The sequence below is a fragment of the Pelodiscus sinensis genome, chromosome 18, assembly GCF_049634645.1.
Source record: "Pelodiscus sinensis isolate JC-2024 chromosome 18, ASM4963464v1, whole genome shotgun sequence".
Classification (NCBI taxonomy): Eukaryota; Metazoa; Chordata; order Testudines; family Trionychidae; genus Pelodiscus; species Pelodiscus sinensis.
Genome location: NC_134728.1, coordinates 4,300,534 through 4,327,621, shown reverse-complemented (window position 1 = coordinate 4,327,621; position 27,088 = coordinate 4,300,534). Strand labels below are relative to the sequence as shown.

At 52.4% G+C, this 27,088-nt stretch overlaps 1 protein-coding gene across 2 annotated transcripts in view; it reads left to right on the top strand.

Annotated features, from left to right (window-relative positions):
• The window catches only part of SAMD10 (sterile alpha motif domain containing 10), a 51,008-nt gene that overhangs the window by 16,383 nt on the left and 7,537 nt on the right, over window positions 1-27,088 (top strand). The window contains exons 2-4 of one of the 2 annotated variants that reach the window (XM_075901011.1): window positions 4,822-5,006; window positions 19,656-19,824; window positions 20,350-26,766. In XM_075901011.1, coding sequence (XP_075757126.1) covers window positions 4,822-5,006; window positions 19,656-19,824; window positions 20,350-20,420 — 425 coding nt within the window. In that variant the 3' untranslated portion in view covers window positions 20,421-26,766. Of the gene's footprint in view, window positions 1-4,821; window positions 5,007-19,655; window positions 19,825-20,349; window positions 26,767-27,088 lie in introns of those variants that run through there. The other variant, XM_075901010.1, reaches the window with a different exon arrangement.

Genomic DNA, 27,088 nt, shown 5'->3' with positions numbered 1-27,088 from the left:
GCCATGTTCAAAAGATCCCACCTGCAAGCCGCGTGTTGAGCCCTGCGTAAACCCAAACCGCCCCGTGGGTCGCAAACAAATGGACCGCGGCCCTCGTTTTGAGTAGCCCTAGCTTATTGCATAGTTGACTAGTCACTTACATCCCTAGTCTCCATTGTAATCTTTTTATCCCTGTACTGTCTGGCGCTAGGAGGGAGTGGATGGATTTTATCCAAGAACTTGTGGAACTGATTGCTCTAGGGTTGCCAGGTGTCTGGTTTTGAACTGGACAGTCCAGTATTTGAGCTTTCTGTTCAGGAAACAAATTGCGAAAATAGAAATGAGAAAGTATAAATGTCCGGTATTTTCTAAATCAGATGGAATGTCGATTGTGATGTGATGTCAAGTGTGTCTGGTATTTTTGTTGAAACCATCTGGCAACCCTAGATTGATCACGCCATCACATCAGTCCAACTCAATGGCACAGGGCCTTCTTTAGGATTTTTGGGGCCTTACGCAGTACTATCAAACTGGCACCCGTATGCCCAGTGACAGAGAAGGGAGGATGGTTTTTTAGAGGTGTGATTTGTATAATCTTCACCAACTCACTTATGAAATATTTTTAAAGCAAATTTTAAACTAACACCCTGTAGCTAAACACAGTAAATCCAGAGCCTGAAGGTTTCAGAAACTAGAGTTAGCATATGCCTGTTAAATGGCTTCATTACTACACAAATGGCTCTTTCAGAGATTCAGTGTTCTGCTGATAGGCCTGGCAGGCCTTTTCACTTTTAAATTCACTAGATCCTCTCTGGAGGAAGCAGAGTTACAGGACAGAGATAGGAAGAGGGGGTGGGAGGACATTAAGACCCAGCAGTGCCCCAAATTTTCAGGTGCCCTACACAGCTGCATATTCTACATATGGATAAAGGCTGTCCTGTTTGTAAAGTGGCTAACTAGCAGAGTTGTTGACTCGAGTCCCACGACTTGAACTCGAGTCCGACTGAAGTCACCTAGGTGACTCAACTTGAGACTCGACTCGAGTTCATTGTTTGTGACTTGAGACTTGACTTGAGACTTGCTAATTTTGTTGCATCGAGTTGGTGAAAAAATTGCCCGAAAATGCCGATATTGATGGCTTGTACAAAAGTGACTTGACATTTTTTAAATTAAGACTTGAGACTCGACTTGGGACTTGACAATGACGACTTGAAGACAACACTGCTAACTAGCTCCTTTGAAGCCAGTGAATCTTCTTCAGTTTACAGAAGAAGTTAGCTAGCCCAGTGGATTCAGCCCTTAGTATAAAACTCGGGTAGCAAATTGAAGAATCAAACCCAATGTGTCTCTGGCTAGCTGGAAAATTGGTGTGGAAACAAACTTCCCCACTGCAAGCATTGTATGAGCCAATGTCTTGGGCAACTCTGTTAATGTCATCAGAGCAAGTTGGTGTAATCCTGGGTGTGGGCTGTTTGATTCTCTTTGAAAAGCAAATAAGGAAAGGGTGGTGGTGGAAAGACATTTAAATAGCATTCCCCTAGAGATCCAGCCTGGAAAGTCCCAGCTGATGCTTCATTTTTCAGCCCCGACCCCAGAGTCCTTGGGTGGTGGTAGGAACATGAGATAGGGGCTGAGCTGAGAAGAGTCTGTCACCTCTATAGCACCCGCGCCCAAGAATTTCAAAGTGCCTCAGTTGAAGAGTCGCCTCGCTTGCTACTGAAATGCAGCCGCCTCGGGGGTGGAACATGCGTGCAATGTTACACGCTGCCTTAGGGCAGGAAGTGCAGAAACGTCCAGTTGTCCCTTGAAATGGCAGGGGCCGATCAGGGAAATCGAATATAAAAATCCATGTTTGGCCAAAGGATCATGCGCTGTGTCCCTACTCCTAGCGACCAGAGCCATGGGAGCATGAGTGCGGCGTCAGGCTCGTGCCTTTAGCCTGTATTGCGACCTTCTGATGTAAAATCTACAGGCAGACCCACCAGGCTTGGGGGGGTTAGGGTTAGGTGGTAGGGACCACCGTTGGGGTCCATACAGCCTCATGCCTGGGGATCCAGAGACGACACATCCCTAAAGCCACTGCCCCCTCAGACTACACCTGCCTCGCCTTCCGTGCAAGGGGCCCCTCACGGCCTTTCACTTGCTCACCAGGGAGGAGCGGCTTGAGGCCTCCCTTGGTGACACTGGTATGGAAACCTCCGCACAGCTTCCTCCACCAGATCTGGGAAGGAAAACTGGGCTCTGAGAAGGGAGGAGTCCGGGGGCCGACACTGAGGGATTGGGAGCAGGGAGTCCGCAGGGCTGGGGTAGAGCTGGGAATACCCACAGTGCAGCCCCACTGCTCCTCAGGTCACACTCTGTTGCCGTGGTAACGGCAGTCCTCCGAGCCGGATAGGATGGTTTTCCAGATGCGGGGTGGCAGGAGGCAGCAGCCCCATCTCTCGTGACAGCCACACAACACAGGCGCACGCTCAGGCCTGTCCTGTTGTACCTGCCAGGGCCACAGCCACCTCAGGTCCCTAGGGAACAAGGGCCTGGTCATAGCATTCTGCATGGGACCTCTAGCTATACAGACCCAGGAGCAGAGGTGTACGGCTGTTGTGCGTGTGTGACACACACACACACGCGCCTTCCTGTCCAACTATTTCTGCTTCCTGCCCCTTGGAACTGGCGTGTGGCTTCCACGGCTCAGTCTCCCAGCATGCGGCCCCATAGGACATTTGGTCTCTTCAGCATCATTGGTGCTGCAATACCTTTGGAAAACGAGCCAGGATTGTGCAGCAATGGGCCAAGACCCTGTGCCTGCCCCATGGCAAGCCCTGGCATTTGGGCTTCTTCCTGGCATTTCTTCGGGGCCAGGAAGACAGTTTAAGGGATTCAGTTGGCAAAGAGGCACGCCATCCCCTCCTCACGCAGGAGAGCTGTATGGGTGGGGCAGGCCAGGCCAGCCTGAAGCTCACGCCAGGACTGGAGGGTCCCAGGCACACTCAGAGCTCCTCCCACCACTTCCCCCTACGATTGACAAGGGAGGCAACTCATTACTCAACCATCACAGCATGGGGGGCCCGTGGACCTGAAGGCCAGCGCCACAAGTTTAAGGCACTGCAGCCTGTGAAGGGTTAACAGGTCTGAGCTCATCGCATGGCTGCCTGGGGCAAACTCCCCTCCAATTGGCCTTAATTGGCTGGGACTCTAAATTTAATCCTGCCGCCTGTGTGTGGCAGTTTCAGGCATAGGGGATCTAGTTGGTCAACCCTAGGCTAGGCACCATTCCAGTAGAAGGCCTTAGGGGTACGTCTACACTACATGCCTCTGTCGGCAGAGGCATGTAGATTTGTTTGTTCAGCAAAGGTAAATGAAGCCGCGATTTAAATGATCGCGGCTTCATTTACATTTACATGGCTGCCGCGCTGAACCGACAAACTGCTGATCAGCTGTTTGTCGGCTCGCCGGTAGTCTGGACGTTCCCCCTGTCGACATTAAAGCCCTTTGTCGGCAGCCCCGGTAAACCTCATTCCACGAGGAATAACGGGGCTGCCGACAAAGGGCTTTGATGTCGACAGGGGGAACGTCCAGACTAGTGGCGAGCCGACAAACAGCTGATCAGCTGTTTGTCGGCTCAGCGCGGCAGCCATGTAAATGTAAATGAAGCCGCGATCATTTAAATCGCGGCTTCATTTGCCTTTGCTGATCTGTCTAATCTACATGCCTCTGCCGACAGAGGCATGTAGTCTAGACACAGCCTAGGAGTGCAGCTGGTTCCCAGTTCCAAAGCCAGCCTCTTTCCTAATGGAGCAGGGATGTGTGGTCTGAGCTCCTGCTGCCCATGTGCCCGTGGGGGCGGGGGAGAGGTGGTGCATTTAAGAACCTGCGGCTTTGTCAGGTCTGGGTGCTGGCTGCCAAAGTGGGTCTCTGAGAACTGCGGCTGATTTCTTATTCCTTCAGAAGAGGCAGGATTGGTAACAGGTTACACCTGCTCCCTGTGCAGTCCACAGACTAGCTTCCTTGTCTTTTGAACAGCCTCACTTGCTTCAGACTGGAAATACCCCCTGCCCTTCAGCAAGGGTGCGTCTAGACTGGCAAGATTTTGCGCAAAAGCGGCCACTTTTGCGCAAAAACTTGCCAGCTGTCTACACTGGCCGCTTGAATTTGCACAAGAGCACTGACTTTGTAATGTACAAAATCAGTGCTTCTTGCGCAAACACTGTCACGCTCCCGCTCAGGGATAAGCCCTCTTGTGCAAGAACACATGCGCAAGAGGGCCAGTGTAGACAGGCACCTTAATTTTTTGCGCAAGAAAGCCCGATGGCTAAAATGGCCATCAGAGCTTTCTCGCACAAAAGCGCGTCTAGACTGGCACAGATGCTTTTGCGCAAAAGCACTTTTTGCACAAAAGCATCCTTGCCAATCTAGACGCTCTTTTGCGGAAATATTTTTAAGGGAAAAACTTTTCTGTTAAAAGTATTTCCACAAAATCATGCCAGTCTAGATGCAGCCCAAGCCTTTCTCCTGGCCATAGGTGTGGCCATAGCAACAGCTCTCTCCTGCATGGCTGTCAGTGGAGGTTTACTTGCTGACCATGCTTCTGCTAAGAGCAGGTAGCAGTAGTAGGCTGTTCTCCTCTAATGGGGCAACCACCCGAGGGGGAAAGCAACACATGCTGTGCTAATGGGGGTCACTTCTGCCCCCTTCCTAAATTCTTTGGCCTCGGGGGCAGAGAAGACGGGAGGAGATGGACTCTGTCCTGTGTGTCTTGCGCCGCAGCATGCAGTGCCGTCTGGGAAGCAGTGGAAGGGGCATGTGGTATGGTCGCTTTTCTCACAGAATTGTTCCCCTCCCCAGCCACGGCCACTCACTTCAGCTTCTGTCGGAACCTCCTGGAGCACACGGTGTCGGCGGAAAACCTCCACTACCGTCTGCAGCGGAACTCAGGCAGCAGCTTCACCTGGCACGATGGGCGGAGCCAAAGGTCAGCGGGAGGCAGGACCGTCAAGCTCCTACAGCAGCCAGGAACGGAAGGCTCACAGGTACTAACCTGTCGTGAGTGTATGTTCCTCACCTCTTATAGGACGTTAGCCATGTCTATTATGCTCTGCTGGGCCCGGGGGCTGAGGAGCCCACTCCAGCATATTCCCAGCATGCTCTCCCCGTACTCCCCACACTCTGCCAATGCAAGCAGTGTCAGTCATCAGCTCTGGTTTGCTCTCTGATCTCCTAGACCCATGTTTCTCAACCAGTGGGACGAGTACCCTTAGGGGTCCTCGAGAGAAGTCTGGGGGGAACGTCAACACAACTGAAATATGGAAAAAACTGAATTTTTTAGAGTGTTTTATTATTTTTGTACTTTTTACACCCAAAAATGTCATTGCCCACCCGGCTACGATTAAGTTGTTTAAACAAATGTGCTGTGACGGGGGAAAAAAAATTATGTGTCTGAAAACTGTAGGTACTGGGGGTACTTTAAAAAAAATTGTAAGGGGTACTTTATAAAAAACAGTTGAGACACACTGTCCTAGACCAAGTATCAGAGGGGTAGTCGTGTTAGTCTGGATCTGACAAGGAGTCCTGTGGCACCTTATAGACTAACAGATGTATTGGAGCATAAGCTTTCGTGGGCAAAGACCCACTTCGTCAGATGCATATAGTAGAAAATTATAGATTTCCACTCCATACGGCTAAATGAAGTGCCTTGTATGGTGTCAAGTATCAGAGGGGTAGCCGGGTCCTAGACCAGTGTTTCTCAATCATTTTTTTTTTTTTATATATAAAGTACCCTATTAAAAAAATGATCAGTTAAGGGGTACAGAAGGTGGCTTTGTGCCTGCAGCTCAGCGCATTTCTGTGCCGAGAGAGGACCGCGTCTCACTGGGCAGACTGTCTCGGCTTCTGATTTGAATTCTGCAGCATTAGAAACCAACCCCACCAATTACAGCTTGGCTGAAACTTCCTTTCATGCTCGAGGACCATTGGAGAACCGGGGGGGAACCGGGCCATTCTCTTTGAATCAGCTCCTAAGAGCATATGCAGTGAGCGTGTCTGGCTCGAAACTTGCAATATCATATTCCAGCTGCACGCTCATCCCTCCTCCTCCTGGCCAGGATGCAGCTTAAGTTTATTTTCCTTTCACTAGTGCTCTGTACAGAGTGTGAGTGCACGGGGGGGGGGGGGGGGGGAGGAGCAGTTCAGTGCCCCCCCCCTTTGTGAAATGACTTTGGTGGGTTTCAACCTAGTTCCAGGTTTGCCAAGTGCCCACGTATCCTGGTTGTTTTAACAGGGCCCTGCTTCCCCTTGGCAGTGTTGGCAGAGAAGCCAAAGGCTGAAGGCTTGTCCATATGGTGACTCAGAGCACAAGAAGCATGACTATGGATCCGCTTCATGATAACTGGCTTCATTGTCTCTGCTGTCATGCACTAACAGGTCCTTAGCAATGTTCCCTCTTGTCTTCTCCATGCACGTGCAGAATATATTTTTATGCACACCGAGGCATGTGTAAATGTGCACCGGCACTAGAAACACACAACCTAGCCATGGGCGCTCTGCTAATCGGCTGGTCAGTATTTGACTCTCTCCTAGGTGGCTGCAAAAGGGCACAACTTCCAGGGAACACTGGTCAAAAGGGCTTTGATTTTCTCCTGCTATAAGAACAACCGTACTGGGTCAGACCAAAGGTCCTTTTAGCCCAGTATCCTGTCTGCCAACAGTGGCCAGCACCAGGTGCCCCAGAGAGGGTGGACCGAAGACAATGATCAAGCTATTTGTCTCCTGCCATCCCTCTCCAGCCTCTGACAGACAGAGGACAAGGACACCATTTTATCCCCTGGCTAATAGCCTTTTATGGACCTAACCTCCATGAAATTATCTAGCTTCTCTTTAAACTCTATTATAGCCCTAGCCTTCACAGCCTCCTCTGGCAAGGAGTTCCACAGGTTGACTGTGTGCTGTGTGAAGAAGAACTTTCTTTTATCCATAGTACGCCCCCCTCTTGTATACTGCGTGCAGATGTGGTCGCCTCATCTCAGAAAATGTATTTTGGCATTGGAAAAAGTTCAGAAAAGTGCAACAAAAATGATTAGGGGTATGGAATGGCTGCCATATGAGGAGAAATTAATAAAACTGGGAGTTTCCAGCTTGGAAAAAGAGGGGGTATGATAGAAAACTACAAAATCATCACTAGAGTGGAAAAAATGAAAAAAGAAGACTTATCTACTCCTTCCCAGAACACAAGGACAAGAAGTCACTATGTGAAATTAATAGGTAGCAGATTTAAAACAAAAGGAAGTATTTCTTCACACGACGCACAGTCAACCTGTGGAACTCCTTGCCAGAGGATATTGTGAAGACCAGGATTTTAACAGGGTTCCAAAAAGAGCTAGAGAAATTCATGGAGGACAGGTGGGAATGGGCGACAGGATGGCTCACTTGATGATTCCCTGTTCTGTTCACTCCCTCTGGGGCACCTGGCATTGGCTACTGTCGGCAGACAGGATACGGGGCTGGATGGATCTTTGGTCTGACCCAGTGTGGCCATTTTTATGCTTGACACAGGAGTAGGTGAATGCACACTAGGGGACTTCTAGTGCCCAGGACAGGGAGTGCCCAGCCAGTCAGTTCACAGCAGATTCACCCAACCTCAGCATGCAAGGCAGGGCCGGCTCGAGCCATTCCTGTGCCCCGGGCAGCGGGTGCGCGACGCATGCGCAGCTCCACCCCCAGGCACACGGTGTATGCGTGGCCCTGCCCTCCAGCATGCTGCGCACCTTACAGCTGCAATCGGGCACACAGCGCCTGATGGCAGCTCTAAGGGGCGCCGTGTGGCCCTCGGCCCCGGGCACACAGCACCTGATGGCAGCTCTAAGGGGCGCCGTGTGGCCCTCGGCCCTGGGCACACAGCACCTGATGGCAGCTCTAAGGGGCGTCGTGCAGCCAGGTGCGCGGTGCCCCTTACAGCTGCCCGGCTAGCCACCCCCCCCCCCCAATCCAGCCCTAATGCCAGGCACAAAGTCTCTGTGACCACAAGCCATGGAAACTGAACTCCCATTTCACCCCCGAGTCGCCATGAATGGGCTGCAGGGCTAATCGCTGTGGACGGGCAGGCCAGCGCAAGGAAGCTGCCCTGCTGCAGCGTGTGCTGAACCTACTCAGCAGATAAACAGAATCCACGCAGGCAGCTGAGCCATCCTGTCCAACAGCAGCAACTCTGCTCCGGAGCAGGCTGCTGCATCGTGGACTTGCAGGGCCCTGCCTCTGGCGTGACTGTCAGTCTGCTCCGCCGGGGCAGGCAAAGGTCTCATGCACGAGGTGAGATGAGCAGGGTCTCGATGAGAAAACTCCGCCCCGTCCCAGTGACTGTGCTAGAGATGGGGCTGGTGGCAGCAAGGGTGGGTTTTATCTTACTCCCTGCAGAGAGCCCAGGGTGGCTTCCTGGAGGGTGTTTTACTCTGGGATTAGAGAAACAAAGTCGATTTTTACCATCCCCCCTCCCACGGAGATCCACCTATGGGCCCCTGAGTACTGGTGACCCATAGGCTGTCAGCTGGGGCAGTGGCTCCGTGGAGAGATGCAGCCAAAGCCTGCAAGGACTGATGTGAGAGAGGCTTCAAATTTTGCTGGCCCTGCCAGCGAGAGAAGTGAATGCAGACAAGCCTGGTGAATTAATGCTCAGTGATTTGACGGTATTCAAAACCCTCTCCATGCAGCCCTTTGATATGTGATCCGTTGCTAGGAGCACCTGAAAAGCCAGGTGGCTTCTTGGTCTCTTCCCAATAGAACAGCCTTCGAGGTAACCCCTTTCTTGGTCACTGAAACACCAGCATTATTGCCGGCTGTGAGTTTAGCAGAGAGACAGTTTAGTTCAGTCAGCAGGAAGACAAGCCCTTGGTCAGGAGCGGCCTGAGGCCAGCTGCAGCAGCTGGCGCCCCAGGTGGAAGACGCGATCAGCACCCCCGCCTGCACGGCCGTCAATGGCCATGACAGCATCATCGGGTGCCCCAGGCCGGTGGCGCCCTAGGCGACCACGGAGTCTGCCTATGCTCACGGGCTGCCCCAGCAATTGGTTGTTACACATCCCAATTTACCAGCTGAAGGATTGCCGAGCATGCATAAGAATGTCCATATTGGGTGGCCCTAGATCCCTCTCCTGACATCCATTTCCAGACCAACAGAGGCTAGGGACACCATTCCTACCAACCTAGCTAATAGCCATTGATGGACCATGAATCTATCTAGCTCTTTTTAGAACCCTGTTAAAGTCCTAGTCTTCACAGCATCCTCTGGCAAGGAGTTCCACAGGTTAACTATGTGCTGAGTGGGAAAAAAACTTCCTTTTGGTTGTTTTAAATGGCTGCCTATTAATTTCATTGGGTGACCCCTAGTTCTTATATTGTGGGAATAAGTAAATAATTTTTCCTTATTCGGTCATGATTCTATAGACCTCTATCCCATCCCCCCTTCTAAGCTGAAAAGTCCCAGTCTTTTTCATCTCTCTTCCTATGGGACCCATTCCAAACCTCTAATCATTTTTGTTGCCCTTTTCTGAACCTTTTCCAATGCCAAAATGTCGTTTTTGAAATGAGGTGACCACATCTGTACGCCGTATTCAAGATGTGGGCGCCCCATGGTTTTAGAGAGGCAATACGATAATCTCTGTCTTATTCTCTATCCCTTTTTTAAAGATTCCAAACATTCTGTTTGCTTTTATGACGGCGGCTGCACGCTGAGTGCACGGTGCTTCCGACGGAGCAGAGAGAACCCGCAGATGAGTAGGACTCAGGGCCTGGAGCCTAGTTCTCCGGACCTCTGCTAGAGCTTGCGACAGTTCCTATCTGACCTTAGTGCTCAGAACTGCAGCTGCCCGGCCAGCCGAGAGAGTCTGAAAATCACTGGGGCGGGGGAAGGAGAGTGGAAAGGTTCTGCACTGGAGCAAGAGGAGGAAAGATTTTATTTCATGCTCTGAAAGAGCTTCCAGGTGCAGCCCCATCTGTTTGGTTCAGCAGTCACGTTCGAGGCAAGGAGGTGTAATCTCCGCTGGTTAGGAGACGAGGCCATTTCAGACAGCTTGCCAATTTGTGCAAACACGCTAACCCACTGAGAGCTCTGCGTGGCTCGCTCCTGCCTGGAGAAATCGCAGGTTCCTCGATGCCTGCTCCCCCATGGCGAGGCTGTTTGGGTTCGAGGGGCTGTGGTCTCAGTGTGGTTTCTTTGGGTGGGTTGGAAAAGCCGTTGTTAGGCTTCCCATCATTGCTTGTTTACTTTGATATCTGAGGGCGAGCAGTCGTGTTCTGCCTTAGAACCAGCCCCGGGTGTTCCGCAGCGTGGGAACCTCCGGCCAGGGCCGGCTTTAGGAAGTACGGGGCCCAATTCGAACAGTTTCGATGGGGTCCTGGCAGCCAGGATTTTTTGCTGAGGAAAAAAAAAACCACACACAAAGAGTCACAGCCCCTTTAAATCCCCAGCTACAGGGCAGAGTCCCGCCTTCCCGCCAAACCCCAGGACCGACTCCCCCCCCACGGTACAGGGAAACCCCTGCGCTCGACTCACCCCTCCTGCGGCACAGCACGCTTCCGGCTTTAGGGCGCGGGGTCTGATTCGGGGGAATCGGGCGAATCGGCCTAAAGCCGGCCCTGCCTCCGGGGAGCGATTCTCTCCGTAACCAGGAAGGTTCTATACGGGCACTTAACAGCCTCCTTCCCGTCCTCTACAGGGTCATGTCTGCCTTTGACGCCCCACAATCAGGAGGAAGGAAAGGTGGCTTCCCCCCACTTGTCCCTTGGCTGCCCCAGTGTGCATTGCACCACCTGCAGGCAACACACATGATCCCACCCCTCGAGCGCAACTTTTAACCCCCTGTGATGTATTGGGGGGGCTGTCTGCTCTGTGACCCGGGGTCCCCCTGCGCTGGGATGGGAAATTCTCACTGACTCTCCCAAATGTGGATTAACCCAGACACCCCGGCTCAGCCTCCCAGGGAGGGAGACAAAGGGAGGAACGCAGAGATTCGCCCGATTCCCCCTGGCTGGGGGGCAGGGCTGGAAGAGAGTTTTAGTTTCTGTCTGGTATCATGGAGGAAGCAGCCTAAGCAACGGGCTGGGATTTAGGGGTCCAGCCCCCCCCATCTCAAGGGGGGCTGAGGCATCCTAGGCCTGCCCTGTAACCGGATTACATCTCTGCTGTGCTGTATCCTGGAGAAGCAATAAACTCCCTCTATTCTACTGGCTGGTGGAGTCTGTTCGTGCCACTAGGGGGGTGCAGGAGGCGGGGGAACCCCAATGCGCTGTCACACCCCCGTGAAACAACATTGTCCTATGAGGAAACTGCTTAAGCACAGCCACGTGGCCAGCAGAGGGCTGGTCCAATTTTCTAACCGTTCCCACTCCATCCAAAACCTTCTCCAAGGCGATTCCCACTGCATCGTTCTAAACCAACGTCAGTGGAGTCATTTTTAAACAGAAGAATTCTGGCTGTTAGGAGCTGATAGCAGCTTTCAAGTACCTACCAGGGGGTTACAAGGAGGAGGGAGAAAATTGTTCTCCTTGGCCTCTGATGATAGGACAAGCAGCAATGGGCTTAAATTGCAGCAAGGGAGGTTTAGGTTGGACATTAGGAAAAATTTCCTGCCTGTCAGGGTGGTTAAACGATGAAACAAATTGCAGAGGGAGGTTTTGGAATCTCCAACACTGGAGATATTTAAGGGCAGGTTGGACAGACGTTGATCAGGGATGATCAGACAGTGCTTGGTCCTGCCAGGAGGGCAGGGGACTGGACTCGATGACCTCTCAAGGTCCATTCCAGTTCTAGTGTTCTAGGATTCTATGATCCTAGGATGCACAATTTGGTCTAGAGGAAGCTCCACTCGTCTGAGCCCCCCTCAAGCATCTGATTGCCCCTGCGGGAAGGCAGTGGCTTGGGGGCATTTGAAAAGCTGGCCAGTAGCCCACACGCTGATCGCCCGGGAGAACATTTAAAGTCATCGCTGATAAGCATTGAATAGTAAGCTGGGATGGGCTGGCAAGTTCACGTCACGGCTGCTCTGGTCTGGCTGGTGTTTGCCGTGGCAGGGACATGGCACTAAGGGGTGGGGAAGAGCCCAGGGGCCGGATCTGACCCCTGGCTTGCTTGGATCCAGCCTGCTGAGGCTCGGTGCTCCCTCCCCACCACTGGAGATCCACGCTGGCACTCCAGCCCGCTGCCCGCTCTCCGGTGGGGCTGAAGCACCAGCTCCCCCTCCCGGCTGCGAGGGGACGAGCCCCAAGCCTGGTGGGCCGGAGTCAGGCAAGCCAGAGCTGGATCCTACCCACGGGGCTCTGCCTAGTGGGGGCAGGAATTGGCTCCGTGTGCGGCTGCTCCCCCCTGGCTAATGCAGTAAAGTGCTGCCTGGAGGCTTCCCCCCCCCCCCCCCACACACGATCTAAAAGCCTGGGGCTCCCTGTGGGGGAGGGGAATGTGGGGGAGGGTCTTTCTGCTTCTCAGCTGGCGGCCATGTCAGTGAGGGGAGGTTGGTTTTGCTTCTCCCTTGCAGCCCCTGACTGGCTCCTGGTGCGCTCATTAGCTCAGTGAGGCATGCTTAATTCGTCAGCGATCACACAAGGAAGCTGACACTCCACAGCACGGCACGGACGCAGCCGACGTCTGCATCTTCCTCGTTCAGCTGCCCCTTCCAAACCCCCCCTTGCATGCTCACCTCAAGGGCTGCCCCAGCCACATTGAGTGTATCTGCCTTTCCCAGCCCAGGAGGCCCTGGGCAACTCCGTTTCCTTCTGTCTCACTTGATGGGACGTGCTCAGAAAAGGCTCCAGGAAGACCCGGGAAGGGAGAGGTCCTGCATTTGAGGAGAGGAGCATGAGGGAAGGAGGTTGCCTATACAGATTCAAAACCAAGCTGGGGAGGGGTAGCTCAGTGGTTTGAGCATTGGCTTGCTAACCTCAGGGTTGTGAGTTCAGTCCTTCATAGAGCCTTTTAGGAATCTGGGGTAAATCTGTCAGGGATGGTACTTGATCCTGCCATTTAGTACAGGGGACTGGACTTGATGATCTCTCAGGGTCCCTTCCAGTTCTATGAGATAGGTATATCTCCATTTATTATATTATAAAAGGGTGGGATGGAACAGTCCGTGCTTCAATAGGAGCAGGAGAGCAGAGCGTTCCCTGCCTTGCGACCCGTGGTCCTTCTCTCAACTGGTCCCCAAGCCCTTTGTCGTCTGACCACACAGCAACAGTCTGTGACCTTTCCCAAGCCTTCTTTACAAGGGTTATCATCCCCACTTCCCACAGGAGCCAAGACATTAAATAATTCATCCAAGGGCCATTAGTGAGTCGGTAGCGGAGTGGAGAGCACAACCCTGGCACCCAGTTCCCTGCTCTAACTACTGGCCAACCCTTCCTCCCTGACAGCGTGGCTAATAAGAAACGTTAAAGGTTCAGCCACAGGCTGTCTGGGCAGCAACTGGGACCTGGGATTGCTGGGGGCAGCTCCGTACCTGAGCACTGTTTGGCATGGTGCTTTGTGCAGAAAGAGTCTCATTATGATCCCCTCTCCCCGTGATGAGCTTTCGCGGAGCCCCACTGCTGTGATTGGGGATTGTGCCAGCTTCCAGCCAAGGTTATTACACTGCCTTTTGCAGAAGCACTAAAAAGGAGGAGTGGACGTTGGGCTGCCAGGCCTATTACCCCACCTAATTGGACTGACTCTTGATGGGAAGAGGACTCCAGCTGGCCAGCAACCTTCCCCGGGAAGGATTAGACTCGTCAGCTCCCTGCTATTGCGGCTCGGGACGTGCTGTTTGCTTTGTTCTGAGCTTAATCCAGGTTGCAATGACCTTGCAGTGCTGAAGTTTCTGTAAAAATCACATGGGAAGAGGAAAACTTTACTGCAGAGCCCCTGCAGGCTTCAGCGCCCGGCCAGGGCTACGATGACCCGTGACGTGCACCCAAGGCTAGTGCTCCAATCCCTATGGGACATACTGGTCTGCATGCCCATAGTGCTGCCCAGAATCAGTGCATGGGCTAGCTGCAGGAGGCAGCTTCTTGGGTGGGAGCGGGGAGACCATATCCCAGGTGGGCGATGGTAAAGTAGCAATTCATATGAATGGCCAGACTGGGTCAGACCAAAGGGCCATCTAGTCAAGTGTCCTGTCTGCCCATAGTGGCCATGCCAGCTGCCCCAGAGGGAATGAACAGAACAAGGAATCACCAAGTGCTCCATCTCCTGTCACCCATTCCCAGCCTCTGACGAACAGAAGCTAAGGACACCATTCCTGCCCATCCTGGCTAACAGTCATTGATGAACTTCTCCTCCAGAAATGTATCTAGTTCCTTTTGGAACCCTGTTAAAGTCCTGGCCTTCACAACATCCTCTGGCAAGGAGTTCCACAGGTTAAAGAACTACCTCCTTTAGTTTGTTTTTAAACCCGCTACCTACTAATTTCATTGGGTGACCCCTAGTTCCTATGTTATGGGAACAAATAAATAACTTTTCCTGATTCACTTTTCCCTCACCTGTCATGATTTTCTAGACCTCTATCCTATCCCCCCTGAGTCTCCTCTTTTCTAAGGGGAAAAGTCCCTGTTTTTTTAATCTCTCTTCATAGGGCAGCTGAATCATTTTTATTACCTTTTTCTGAACCTTTTCCAATACCAGGGTAATTCGCTGTCACAGGCACCCCAGTGAGGAACATATCTGTGATGCAGGCTGAGGCAAGTTTAACATACGGGCCACCAGGAGGCGATTGAATCTTGCGCAGTGTTTGCCCTGGAGGGTCTTCTGGGGAGTGAATGGAAAGTGGGGGGTGCCCCACGTATCTCTGGCTGCAGTGAAGCCATCGACCAGCCAGGTTCTACTGAATAATGGCCGGGACGCCATGAGAGTCAGGCCCCAAAACTCCTTGGGCTCTTGCACAAGGGATAGGTCATAAGAACATCAGAACGGCCGTACTGGGTCAGACCAAAGGTCCATCTAGCCCAGTATCCTGTCTGCCGACAGTGGCCAGCACCAGGTGCCCCAGAGAGGGTGGACCGAAGACAATGATCAAGCGATTTGTCTCCTGCCATCTCTCTCCAGCCTCTGACAAACAGAGGCCAAGGACACCATTTTATCCCCTGGCTAATAGCCTTTTATGGACCTAACCTCCATGAAATTATCTAGCTTCTCTTTAAACTCTGTTATAGTTCTAGCCTTCACAGCCTCCTCTGGCAAGGAGTTCCACAGGTTGACTGTGTGCTGTGTGAAGAAGAACTTTCTTTTCTTAGTTTTAAACCTGCTCCCCATTAATTTCATTTGGTGTCCTCTAGTTCTTCTATTTAGGGAACTAATAAATAACTTTTCTTTATCCTCTCCACACCACTCATGATTTTATAGACCTCTATCATATCCCCCCTCAGTCTCCTCTTTTCTAAACTGAAAAGTCCCAGTCGCTTTAACCTCTCCTCATATGGGTCGTGCCTTTTTGTCCCCCCATTGGGCTCGACAGCGTGACCGCTTTGCAGCAATGCCTCTTCCCACTCAAACCTGTGAGAGGAAAGCTTCCAGCCTGGTTGGCAGCGGGTGAGGCCGGCAGGTAGGCCTTTGCCCTGGCACGGCCACGAGGGCCACGGAGTCCTGACCCCGTGCGCCTCCATTTAACAGCTGAGGCCAAGAGAGGATGAGGGACAAACACCTGTCCAGGACGGTCTGGATAATACCGTGGCCTGCCGTGAGAGCCGGGGATGGGACTAGACGACCTCTTGAGGTTCCTTCCAGTCTGAGGGGTCTATGATTTGCCCAGGGTCACGTGGCAGTGCCCGGATTCCAGCCCACGCTCTTAACCACGAGCGATGCCGCATGGAAGGGGGGGGGGGAGACAGCAGATGATCCAGGGTTCTCTGCCTCCTCGTGCAGGGAGTTTGTTGATAAATAAACTCATGACTCGGGTTGGGGGAGGGGGAATGGTCCCCTGGAGTCTCTGTTTGGGGGTTTCCACTAGGGAGGTAAAAGTGTAGTCGACTGGCCGATAAGTAAAAGCTTATAGGTGAAGGCTCTAGATGATGCCCATTTTCCTCCCCCACCCCCAACCTTGCCAGTACATTTTTTAGCAGGCTGGCCAGCAGCCCGGCTCAGTCCTGGCTTGCGCCGGTCCGGGACCTACTCCCGCTGCAGCTCTGCATTTAAAATGTATTAGGAGGCGGGCGGGTGGGCAGCCTGGCTCAGTTCTGGCTCACGTTGGGTCCAGGAGATCAGACCCTCCCTAGACAGGGGCTTCTGCCACTCCCCTACTGCTGCCTCTTTATCAGAGGCAGCCGGACAGGGCGACAGGCAGCCGGTCTGCGGGGGAGCTGGTTTTCAAACTGGCTCCCCTCGCAGACCAGCTCCCGCCTGGCACCTCATGCTGCTGCCTCTGATACAGAGGCAGCAGTGCGGAGTGGCAGGGGGTTCCTTGGGAGTGGGGCTGGAGCGCACTGGCTGCCAGCCCTGGCCCCCCAGGAACTATAGAATCTTAGAGTAACCAATAAGAATTCATGAGGTTAATCGACTATTCGATGAACCGATATCTAACATCCCTAGTTCCCCCTTGTTAGCAGTCTGAATACCACACAGCCCTCTCACCAGCATGCAGGCAGCTGCTCCAGGACTAGGGGCGATGCAGGATCTCAGGCTGTTCCTGTACTTTTCCCATCCCCTTTAGAGCAAGAGGGGGCAGGTGAAAGTGATGCCAACCCAGGCCCCGCATCCCCAACACCATCCACCGGGTTTCTGCATCTTGCTGGGAGTAACTGGCTCGTGCCTGGCTGGCTGTGATGGGCCCTCGACAGTGTTACGAGCCCCCTCCTATGCAGGAGCTCTCAGCTGCCGTTCCAGCCTCTTTCTTCCTTCCTCCCACTGGGCCTAGGGAACAAGAATGATTAAAGATCTAGAGAACATGACCTATGAGGGAAGGCTGAAGGAATTGGGTTTGTTTAGTTTAGAAAAGAGAAGACTGAGGGGGGACATGAGAGCCGTTTTCATGTATCTAAAAGGGAGTCATAAGGAGGGAGAAAACTTGTTCATCTTGGCCTCTGAGGCTAGAACAAGAAGCAATGGGCTTAAACTGCAGCAAGGGAGGTTTAGGTTGGACATTAGGAAAAAGTTCCCAACTGTCAGGGTAGTTAAACACTGGAATAAGTTGCCCAGGGAGGTTGTGGAATCTCCATCTCTGGAGATATTTAAGAACAGGTTAGATAAATGTCTATCAGGGATGGTCTAGACAGTACTGGGTCCTGCCATGAGGGCAGGGGACTGGACTCGATGACCTCTCGAGGTCCCTTCCAGTCCTAGTATTCTATGATTCTAACAAACCAGAGAGGGAGGCTGATTCTGCAGCTGATCCCCGTGGTGGGTGCAGAAGGATCGCAGGGCAGCGAGCCCTGGAACAGCTGGGCTTGGGAGCTCCTTGCTATTTACATTGCTGGTGAAGGGCGTTGAGGAAGGAGCGGTTCCCTCCCAGCGTGATGCGCGACAGCATTGAGGGCAGGTGGAGGCAGGGAGAAGAAAGAAGCAAGTGCTTTCTGGCCAGTGCATTGGTGCAAAGAACGCTCCGGGCGGAGGTGCAATTGAATTCCTAACTAGCCAGGTCGCGGCAGGCTGGGGCCCCTTTACAGAACGCTTCCCTGGATTGTCACATACTCTTCTGCAAAAGGGAAGGAAACGGCCTGTGACAACCCCCCTCCAGCCGCCTGCTGCCCACCAAGCTCCGGCGCAGCCCCAGTTTTATAGTAATGACGGGGGAACGCAAAGCGGGAGTGTTCTCCCATGGAGCCGGGGGAAATGCCGCAGCTGCACCAGCATTAAATCGCACTCAGCAGGGCAGGGGGTGGCTCAGGCATTGGCCATTGCAGAGCGTACCTGTCGGCCCTGGGTTGCTGGTTCTAGCCCACCTGATGGGGAGCTGTTTGCAGCCTGTGTGAGGAGTTGGGCCAGTCTCAGCCCCACTCCTCTGTGGACAGGGGCTTGTATGAAACAATCCTCCCAGCTGATCCTGACTGACAGCCTGCAGGGCAAGGCGCTGGGACTCATGGGCAGTGGGTATGTCAGGCCATCGGTTCCCAGCCGCTGGGCCACAGACTGGCACTGGCTGCCAGGCTGTGGCACACTGCCAGGCCACACCCGTTCCGGCTGCTCCGCGATTGGGGCTGAGGTATATCCCGGGCACGTGACAGGCGGCTGTCAGAGCTGAAGCCAGCTGTTTGTGGGGGCTGGGGCACATTTTTGGTGGACCAGCAACATTTTATTTGCATATTTGTACTTTGCATAATGAATATGTGCATACGCAAATAGAATATTACTGGTTCTCCAAAAGTTTGTGAATGGGTTTGCCGGTCCGCTGCGCTAGGCAGGGGAAACTGCCAGCCAGGCCCCCTTTCCAAACTGCCAGCCAGGCCCCCCCCCCAGACTCTGCCCCCAGAACATTTAATGTGTGCATGCTGAGAGCAGAATGTTGCTGCCTCCGAGCACCCGCCTTCCCTCCCCATGCTGGGGCGGGGCCTGGGCAGAAGGGATGGGGCTGGGGGCGGGGTGGGGTGCTTGTCTCCCCCAGCCCTACCTTCACCCGCCGCCCATGCTGGGACTGGTGGGTATGGAGGGGAGACAGGCGACGGAGTTATTTGTTTGGGAGAGATCAGACTTAGATTCTTGTGGAACCCAGCTCTCTGTTACCCTTGGGAACGGCCTGCGCTGTTTTCTGCGGGCAGATGCCCACGTGCCAGAAATGCTCCTGCAAATGACCCTCCATAACTCTAGGTGCAGATCGGACAAGTGCCTCTCCGAGGGCGCGCTGGGTGGAGTCGCGCCTCCCTCGCCCCATGCTGGTGCATTCACCATGGTGGCCCGTGCAGCACCGAGCAGGCTGCCGGCGCCCGCTTGTGAAGCCTTTTTGTAATAGAGATGCAGCTGGGCCCCCGAGCTTGGAAAACCAGTGGTGAGCTGTGGTGGGGGTCTGCAGCCAAGCACACGCGCTGGTCGCCTCTGCACCTTCCCCCAGCAGAGCCTGGTTTGCATTGCTCCTGGCACAGCCCAGACAGCACCATGCATAACAAAGCTCCTGCAACACACGCCGTTGCATCACATGCTGTATTATTATTCATCTGCCTGCCTGCATCCTTGGAGCCCTGCTCTGCACCCCTTTGGGCCAGGCGCTGGGCGTACCCAGCAGGAAAGACCGTTCCTGTCCCGAACGGCTGGCAGTCTGCCCTCCGGAGGAGATTGCTGGTGGCGAGAGTGGCTGGGGGGGAGGGACAGGCTGGCAGGGGGGTTGCCGGGTGGGTACAGCACGCTGCAGTTATAGCGCCCTTGTGACGCAGCATCCTTCCCCCGGGCGGGAACATGCAGCGGGGGTGAGACCAACAAGCATGCTGTGGATCTGGATTCTTGTCCCTCTTCTCTCTCCCTCCTGCTGTGGGTCTGTGAGCTCCCATCCACGTACAGGGCCTGGTTTTGCGGCTGCTTCTGGGCAAAATGATAAGGAAAAGGCCCGTAGGAATGTGGGGCCAATCTCACAAAGCAGCTGGGGCAACATTACACGGGCGCTGCTGCTACCGACAGTAGGGCTCTCCCTTCCAGACCAGCCACCCGCCTCTCTTCCCTCTGCTCGTCCCACGGCTGAGTTGTTTCCTCCTGCTGGGGCGGCAGTCCATTCACCCCCTCCCCCTCTGTTTCTTGCTTCCACACCTCTGCAGGCTCGTCCCTGTGATCACTATGGCATTTACCACACCAGCCCCACGCTCGGCAGCCTTACCAAGCCGGTGGTGTTATGGACCCAGCAGGACGTGTGCAGGTGGCTAAAGAAACACTGTCCGCATAACTATCTCTTCTATGTGGAGGCCTTTTCCCATCACGCCATCACAGGTACAGTAGATGCTCCCTCTACAGCTGGTACTAATTGAAACATGCTGCTGACGAGGCAAGACTTTCCGGTGGTGGTTGCACCCAGCGGTGTGGTCTAGGTAACAGAATTAGCAGAATGGGATACGCTTCCCCCCTCCCCCCCAGCCTCTCCCTTGATACAGCTCAGGGCTCACCAGCCGCTAACACCTTCACCCTGCTCGGAGCGAGAGGGAGACTTCAGCCAAACCGCTAGACCTGCCATTGCATTTCTGGGGCCAGCGGGGCTCTGCATAAGCCCCCAGCTCCATGCATCCAGCCGGAGTCCTGGCCCAAGGTTGGAGGGTGCTCACTGTAATCTGCATTGAGAACAAAGGCCACTGAACACCCCAGCTGACAGCCACATGCAAGTGGGTCTCAGCAGGTGCGGGGGGGAGATGTCTTGTACCAGACAGAGCTGTTCCATGAAGGCGTCGACAGCCCGGATTTAAACCTCAGCTACTTTTCATTATTTATTTTTTAAAGTTTCTCTCCCGTTTCCCTGCCCAGGTATCCCTGTGGAGAAGCAGCAGCTAAAAGTGACTCACTCTCCCATCCCAGACTGCTGGAACCTGCTCTAATCAGCTGAGTTTCTCCCTAGGCCTCTGTGATGGACCGGGCCGGGTCTGGGCACCACTGAGAGCGTCCGCTCAGGGCGAATTGCTCAAACTCAGGACTCTCTCTCGTCCCTGACTTGCGGATCTTCCTAAATAGGCCACAAACCAGTCCCACCGAGCGCGTCAGCTGCCTGCCTGGCCAGCCAGAAGCCTCACGAGCAAAACCCCTCTGACACTCCAGTGCTCTCCGTGCCCCAACTGGCCCCGGGCCTGCCCACAGGTGAGGGGTTTTAGAACCCAATACCCCAAACAAGTTCTGTCCGGTTCCAAGAAACCAGCCACAGATCCCAGGTCAATATACACTCTGGATCTCAGCCACAAACCACGCCGAGCCAGTCCTTTAGAATCTACAATCTAAAGGTTTATTACTACAAAGAAAAAGCAAAAGAGTAAGGTTGTTAAAGTATCATCCATTACATGCATCGAATCTCCCAGTTCTCCATGCAGGCTTGCTGCAGAGATAGAATCATAGAATACTAGGACTGGAAGGGACCTCGAGAGGTCATCGAGTCCAGTCCCCTGCCCTCATGGCAGGACCAAATACAGTCTAGACCATCCCTGATAGACATTTATCTAACCTACTCTTAAATATCTCCACAGATGGGGATTCCACAACCTCCCTGAGCAATTTATTCCAGTGTTTGACCACCCTGACAGTTAGGAACTTTTTCCTAATGTCCAATCTAAATCTTCCTTGCTGCAGTTTAAGCCCATTGCTTCTTGCTCTATCAGAGGCCAATATGAACAAGTTTTCTCCCTCCTCCTTATGACTCCCTTTTAGATACCTGAAAATGGCTCTCATGTCCCCCCTCAATCTTCTCTTTTCTAAACTAAACAAACCCAATTCCTTCAGTCTTCCCTCATAGGTCATGTTCTCTAAACCTTTAATCATTCTTGTCGCTCTTCTCTGTACCCTTTCCAATTTCTCCACATCTTTCTTGAAATGTGGCGCCCAGAACTGGACACAAGGCTCCAACTGAGGCCTGATCAGCGCAGAGTAGAGTGGAAGATGACTCCTCGTGTCTTGCTCACAACACACCTGTTAATGCCTCCCAGAATCACGTTTGCTTTTTTTGCAACAGCGTCACACTGTTGACTTGCATTTAGCTTGTGGTCCACTATGACCTCTAGATCCCTTTCTGCAGTATCCTTCCTAGGCAGTTGCTTCCCATTCTGTATGGCTACGTCTACATTGACCCCTATTACGGAATAGGGATGCAAATGTAGAACTTTGGAAGAGGCAAATGCGCGGGGGATTTAAATATCCCCCGCGGCATTTGCATTTTCATGGCCGCCGCTTTTTTCCGGCTTGGAGATAAGCCGGAGAAAAGCGTCCAGACTGGCGCGATCCTCCGGAATAAAGCCCTATTCCAGAGGATCTCTTATTCCTACTTGCCTTTTCCAAAGTTCTACATTAGCATGCCTATTTCGTAATAGGCGGCCAGTGTAGACACAGCCTATGTGTGAAACTGATTGTTCCTTCCTAAGTGTCATAACTGCTGGCTTAAAAAGTCTTTGGTGTGTATCCTATGTCAGGATGGGTCCACAGTTCTTTCCAGCTCATTGATCCCTGCACTCTTGCCTCTGGGATGAAGAGCTGAGCTGAGCACCTTGATGGAGTCGGCCACATGGCCTATTTATATCCCCCCGCCCCTCCTGGCTTCTTCCAAGCGGGAGAGAGTCACATGGCCAGTGGTCAGGTGTGTCTTTGACCTCCCAGAGGTCCGTTGTTCCCTGGAGCTTTGCTCATTAGCATGTCCATACATTCCTGGCCCATTGCTCTGCCTCAGACACAGGATCTTTCAGCATCAACACAGAGTACATATTTGTAACTCCACATGCAGACATTATACAGGTATATGAAGAGCATATACAGAATCCATAGACAATAAGCTTTGTTTGACACCCCCCTTTGCACCAACTTTTGGGGCAAACACCCCCCCCCCCCCAGGGATGCAGCAGTGATCTGGCTGCTCCCCTTAAAATCCAGTAAAGTGACAGCCTCTGCTAACCAACACTGGATGGGAGCATCTTCGCCACAGTCTCTTTACACTCGAGAGTCCTGAGAAGGGCTGGGGGCTGAGTCAGGATGGGTGGCCCTGTGGCAACCTGTCCCAGCAGTGTTTTAAAATAAACTCTACAGCCAGATCTTGTCTCTGCATGTCTGTCTAGGCACCTAACGGTGACGTGGTGAAAGGCAGATCTTCCATTGTTCTTTGCAGGCACCCTGCAGGCACGGTGGTCCCAGAATATGAGAGTATTCTGGTGGGTAAGCTACTATCTTTTACTGAACCAGCTTCACTTGGAGAAAGAGGCAAGCTTTGCTTCGGGTCTGCGGAAGGAGCTCACTCCGTATCTAACCTCTGTTCTCATCCTCAAATGAAACCTGCACAGCGCCTTCAAGAGACACACCTGGGAGTTGACAGTCGTAACTGTACGAGATGCTAAAAATCACAGACTCAGTAAAAGGCTCTGGGTTTACGGCTCCTTGTAACCATCAGTAAGGCGCTAACTCTCCGTTGCCCTGCAGCTGCAGGGATGCGAGCCGCCCACTTCATCTTGACTGGTCTTTGGCAACTCCTTAAAGTTCACAGTCTGCTCCACCTGTGACACGCCACGTCCCTTTCCCAGACCTGAAGAATCGCTCTGTGTGATAGCTCTGCCTTTTTCACCCCGAAAGGTCGGGCCCGTAAAAGATATTCCTTCCCCCACCTTGTCTCGTTAGTAAAAACATCAGGGCTTATTATTTGTACGACAGAATTGGACCGCTTCCAGGTTTGTTCCCAGCTCAGCCTTTAGGCAGCTGTGGGTTTGGTTCGAGAAGAGGAGACGGGTGGACAGAAAGCCGTCCTCTTTGGAATCCAGCTGCTTCCGAGCATCTGACTAACTCGGTTCTTCACTGTTGCATCTGAGCACCTCAGAATATTAAACCCAGTCTACAGATGCAGGACTGAGGCTATGTTCAGTTAAAAGACTTGCCCAAGAGTCTGGGGGGTCAGGAATTGAATCTTCCGTTATGCCTTGCTGAGTTTTGCTCTGCTCAGTGCAACACCTAAACGCAGCTTATCTATTATTAACAAGGCACTTGAGCCTTGCCAAAAAACCTGGGAGTGACTGGAACAGTCATTAGAAATGCGGACAGGATTGAGGATTAAATATTGAACGAATTTTGCATTCCCCATCATCTTAATTTCCTACCTTGTCATTGGTAGCTGTTTGCATTGCATGCAGAAAGCTGGGAATAGGTTTGCCTCCATTCTATTGCAGCCAGGGAAGAGGCTGAAAATGCCATCCAAAGCTTTTCACCCCCTGAGATACTGGACCAGCGGGCAAATCTGAACATCAAATATGAACAAAAAGTGGAATTAAGAGGCTAAGGAATATTTGAAAAATATACACAGGGTGTGAATGGGACATTTTGCTCTGTTCTGCGTATTCAGATTCGGTTTACTATATAGGTTTAGATTGAGTTCAGATGCACCCACAAGCCAAATCTTGCCAAGGTGTTCTGTTAGCAATTAACAGCCCCAAAATCTCATCAGTTGTTCTCTCAAGAATTTTGACCCAAGCTGTTAGGAGTATCATAAAATCAGCTGGCTGAAAATCTTTTTAAAATAAAGGGGGTTTGCAAACCATTTTGAAATGTCTCAACTGCTTGTTTTGCAGCACTCAAAATAGACCTTTTTGTTGTTTGGGATTTTACATTTTTTTGGTTTTTGGAAAACACATTAATCTAGTTTCATCAAGCGCAGTTTTCAATACATACAAATATTTGGATAATGCTTTTGACAAAGTATTATGAAAAATGTGGCAAAGGAAGACAAGCGTATAAAAGTCATCAGCATTTAATTGATTGCTTTTATCTAAAAAGGGCCTTTTTTTTTGTTTAAAAAAATAAATGAAGCCAGCTCTGCTTCTATCCTTCTTTTATGCATCTCGCAAGATGGAAATCTAGTGAGATCAGCAATAGTGAGACTTTCACCGTCTTGAGCAAAAATCTCATCAGAGCGACTGTTCTCCCCAGATTTCGCCACATCCAAACTGAAACCAGAAAATACTAGAGGCCTCTTACAGTTCTGGATCCAACCTAGAACCAAAGCTGTAGGCCAGGGGTGGCCAACCAGTGGTTCTAGGACCACATGTGGCTCTACAGGAGTTAATACGCGACTGCTTGCATAGGTACCAACTACAGGGCTGGAGCAACAAGCATCAGCATTCCAGTGTGCCAGGATGTGCTCGCTGTTCAACTCCCCGCTCTGCCTAGGCCCTGCATCCACCCTACCTTTTTCCCCAAGACCCCCATGCCTTCCCAATCCCTCCCCTGAGCCTGCCACACCCTCGCTCCTCCTCCATTTCCCCAGAGCCTCCTGAATGCTACAGAACAGCTGGGCAGGAGGCATGGGGAGGAGGAGCAGAACAGGCGCTGCTGATGTATTACGTGGTTCTTTGACAGTGTGCATTGGTGGGGTCTGGGATGGAGAAGGGAGCTTGGAGGAAGGGATTGGAGAGCAGGAAGGGGTATGGGATCTGGGAGGAAGTTTAGGCGAACGAAGGAGGGGGTTGTGACCTGGGGCAGGGGACTAGGGGACGGAAGGGGATAAAGGGGTTTGGGTTGTGGCCTGGGGCAGAGGACTGGGGTACAAAGTCCGGGAGGGGGAGATGGGTGCAGGAGAAGGGGGAGGAAGGGTCTGGAGTGCCAGAGGCAGGCTGTGGCTGGGAATCACCCAGGTAAGTGTCCGTGAACAACCGCAAGCCTAGGGAGAGGGGTACTTCACATGCTGCCTCTTCTTCAAGCAGGCAATTCCCATTGGCTGGAAACTGGCCAATGGGAACTGCAAGATTGTGCTGGCGGTAGGGCAGGGCATGAAGTCTCTCCTCCCCTCCCCCAGCTTCACAGCTGTTTACAGACAGGGCCCCGCAGTGTGCAGGGGCAGGCAGGCAAGGAGCCTTGCCCAGGGGCCAGAACCAGTGGTATGGTGGGCCGGATCCAGCCCACAGGCCGTATTTTGCCCAGCCCTGCTACAGACGAAACTGTGCTCTGGCGTGCACACCCATGAACCTCATTCATTTCAGCGTGTGGCTACCTCCGCTTTACCGAAGGGGGACTCGGCTCAGCTGGCAACAGTTCTAGCTGTGCTGTCCCTGGGAATAACCACAAAGGTCAGGGCTCGTTAGCTTGTTACAGAAAGATAACCAACCCCAGCTCTTTCCCCGCTCCAGAAATAACACCAAAGCGAAGCAATAACCTAGTTCAAGACATTTCATTATAGTAAAAGCCTGCAGTTCTCCAGCGGTTAAAAAGTCTTTGATCTTCCGCCTCCTTCTGCACAATCTGCCCACGTTATGCAGGTATCAGTCTCCCCGCACATCTGGCCAGCTGTGATTGCTTACATGTGCATTCGCTACCTAGGTACCTGGTAGGGCCCTCTCAATTACGCTTTTTTTCAGGTGTTGGACTGCAGCGGAGGATCCTAAAATAGTAAATCTGGGGCTCTTTGATCTAAAGAACAAAGGGATGTTTGTAGAGGAACATCAAGAAAGACCGCCGGCGAAGCTGCCGAATTAATATTGTCAAGTTTTCAATAGGCTAGCTGGGTGTCGGTAGGCAACAAAGTCTCAGAGGGGGAGCTGGGTTAGTGTGTAACTTTAAAAACGAGTAGTCTTGTGGCACTTTAGGGTACATCTACACTGCACGCTTATTTCAAAATAAGCTATTCCGGAAGAAATACTCCAAAATAGCTTATTTTGAAATAGCACGTCTACGCTACAGGGAAGCTCCAAAATTAGTCTGAGGGAGGCTCCCCTAATGTGGATGCGCTATCTCGATTTAGAGCCCCAGGAAGCACTGGGGCGTAATTCGTTTGAATGGCCCTGGTAGGAGCTGATTCGAAATTGCAGCCATGGCGCGTCCACGCAACCGCTATTTCGAAACCGCTATTTCAGAAGAGGCGTTCTTCCTTGTGGAATGAGGCTTACAGACGTCGGAAGAAGCCGCCCGTTATTTGGAAATAACGGAATTGCTGTGGAGAAGCTCGCGTTTTTATTTCGGAATAACAGCCGTTACGCCGAAATAACGCTGCTGTGTAGGCGCACCCTTAGAGACTAACCAAAATATATATACGGTATCATGCGCTTTTGGGGGCAAAACCCACTTCCTCAGATGAGGCAGTGGAAGACATGTCCTCTGCATGGGCGCGTCTGTCTGAGGGGAGGCTCAGGGAATGAATCCGGTCCCCACAAAGCAAACGCGACGGACTCGGTCCTGACTTTTTTCCCCTCCCGCTCCACGTCTCCCAGGCTATGTCTAGACTGCAGGCTTCTTTCGAAAGAAGCTCTTTCGAAAGCATCTTTCGAAAGAGCCTCTTTCAAAAGATCGCGTCTAGACTGCAGGCGGATCTTTCGAAAGAGAAATCCGCTTTTTCGAAAGAGAGCACCCAGCGAGTCTGGATGCTCTCTTTCGAAGACGGCCTCTTTACATTGAAGAACGCCTTCTTTCGAAAGAGGAACTTTCGAAAGAAGGCGTTCTTCCTCGTAAATTGAGGTTTACCGCCATCGAAAGAAAAGCCGCGTTTTTTCGAAATAATTTCGAAAGAACGCGGCTTGAGTCTGGACGCAGGGGAAGTTTTTTCGGG